Source organism: Notothenia coriiceps, unplaced genomic scaffold (assembly GCF_000735185.1).
Source record: "Notothenia coriiceps isolate Sejong01 unplaced genomic scaffold, NC01 NC01_scaffold00007803, whole genome shotgun sequence".
Lineage (NCBI taxonomy): Eukaryota > Metazoa > Chordata > Actinopteri > Perciformes > Nototheniidae > Notothenia > Notothenia coriiceps.
This window is the reverse complement of record NW_011340504.1, coordinates 43677-45253: the sequence shown is the minus strand read 5'-3', so window position 1 is coordinate 45253 and position 1577 is coordinate 43677. Positions and strand designations below refer to the sequence as shown.

Here is a 1577-nt window from a genome sequence, read left to right as displayed (position 1 = left end):
CTACAGAGAGAAGCCCAGACTCGTACTACATAGAGGTGAGCCTCAGATATACATCGAGGTTCCTTTCCTTTTTTTCTTTAAAAAAATAAATTATTATTTAGTGATATAGGAGTTTACAAGACAAGTGCATACAAATACAGTGTCACAGATACACAGAAGAAGGTAAGGTGAATTTACAAGTAAAGAAAAATAACAAAATGTTAGACATGGAGACAAAGAAGAAAACAAAAACAGTCTGTGTGCGTTTAAGGGATTAGACAAAAAGAGAGGAATAAATGACAAATTTATAATTTTTATTATATGAGTAACAATATAATAGTCATGTATCCTGGGGGGCGGGGGGGGGGGCTCGCCTTGACTCGCCTTAAAGAGCTTAACGGAATATTTAGGTTAATTTCTGCATTTTAAGCATGTGGTCTAGATTGACCCTTTTTGGAATACAGGGTCTAATCGTTTCTCCGAGATGCATGCATGTGATGTTTAAATGAAATTATAAATAAGTACCGTACAGTAGGGCATCTACTACCAGCAGATGGCTACCTTTTTAACCAGTTCAAAATATGTGTAAAAATGTATTTGTAATAAATGTCTCTGATAACCTGAGCGTATTCTGTGATCTTAAAGACTTTCTTTTCTTTGTTTTTTGTCTAGCACCTGGACAGAACGGCCTCTCCGTCCACCAGCAGCATCGATTCGGCCAGCGAGCCTCGGGAGCGCAGCGTCCGCGGGGAGAGCATCCTGCAGAGGATCCAGCTGCTGCCCGGCAACGAGCAGTGCTGCGACTGCGGCCAGGCGGACCCCCGCTGGGCCTCCATCAACCTGGGCATCCTGCTTTGCATCGAGTGCTCCGGCATCCACAGGTAGAGAAGAGTTGTCAGGTTAATCTAAAATGACTTATTGGCTAAAGTACTGCCCGTCTGTTTAAAAATGTCTCTTTTTTTATTTCGAGTTTTCTTATGTTTTCGTTTTGATGTTATTTTCCGTTTGAGTATTTCTTAAATACTATTTTAGAAGTAATCCACAACAGTGTCCTGAAAGGTGCTTCCAAATAAAAATAAGAAGTATTATTATCACTGCACCTTAGTACACTTTTTTAGGTTCCTATAGTATATCTCACTTGAGTATTAACTTGTTCTGCTCCTTTATACATCTACTCACTTAAAACTGATTGCTAAATTGACTTTGTAGATAAACATTTTCCCGAAATTAATAATTTTCTGTAAACGACCTGTTATTTTAGTCCGAAGAGTTTTCATTTTTCAGTTGTGGTGAGATAATATCAACTTGTTTTAGTCTAAATCAAGCATTTCAATTTTTTTATTGGCAACAAAAAGATATGTGATGTCACCAACTAATGCTCGTACAATTACAAAAAGATGTCTTCTAGTTGTCAAACATGCTTCTTTTTGCACAGAAAAGGTTCCATAAAGCGTAAAAATTAGGGCCGGGACGCGATTAAAAAAATTAATCTAATTAATTACAGGCTTTGTAATTAATTAATCGCAATTAATCGCATTTTTAATCGCATATAAATATTTGACCTGAGAACAGTGAGAAGCTAATTTTTTTCACATGGA

At 37.2% G+C, this 1577-nt stretch overlaps 1 protein-coding gene across 1 annotated transcript in view; it reads left to right on the top strand.

Moving 5' to 3' along the window:
• Positions 1-5: 5 nt before the first annotated feature.
• LOC104944285 (arf-GAP with coiled-coil, ANK repeat and PH domain-containing protein 3-like) overlaps positions 6-1577 on the top strand; it is a gene marked incomplete at its 5' end in the record, with an annotated part of 21612 nt that continues 20040 nt past the window's right edge. Inside the window, 2 exons of the mRNA XM_010769801.1 lie at positions 6-35; positions 652-860. Of these exons, the coding sequence (XP_010768103.1) occupies positions 6-35; positions 652-860 (239 nt within the window). The remainder of the gene's footprint in view (positions 36-651; positions 861-1577) is intronic.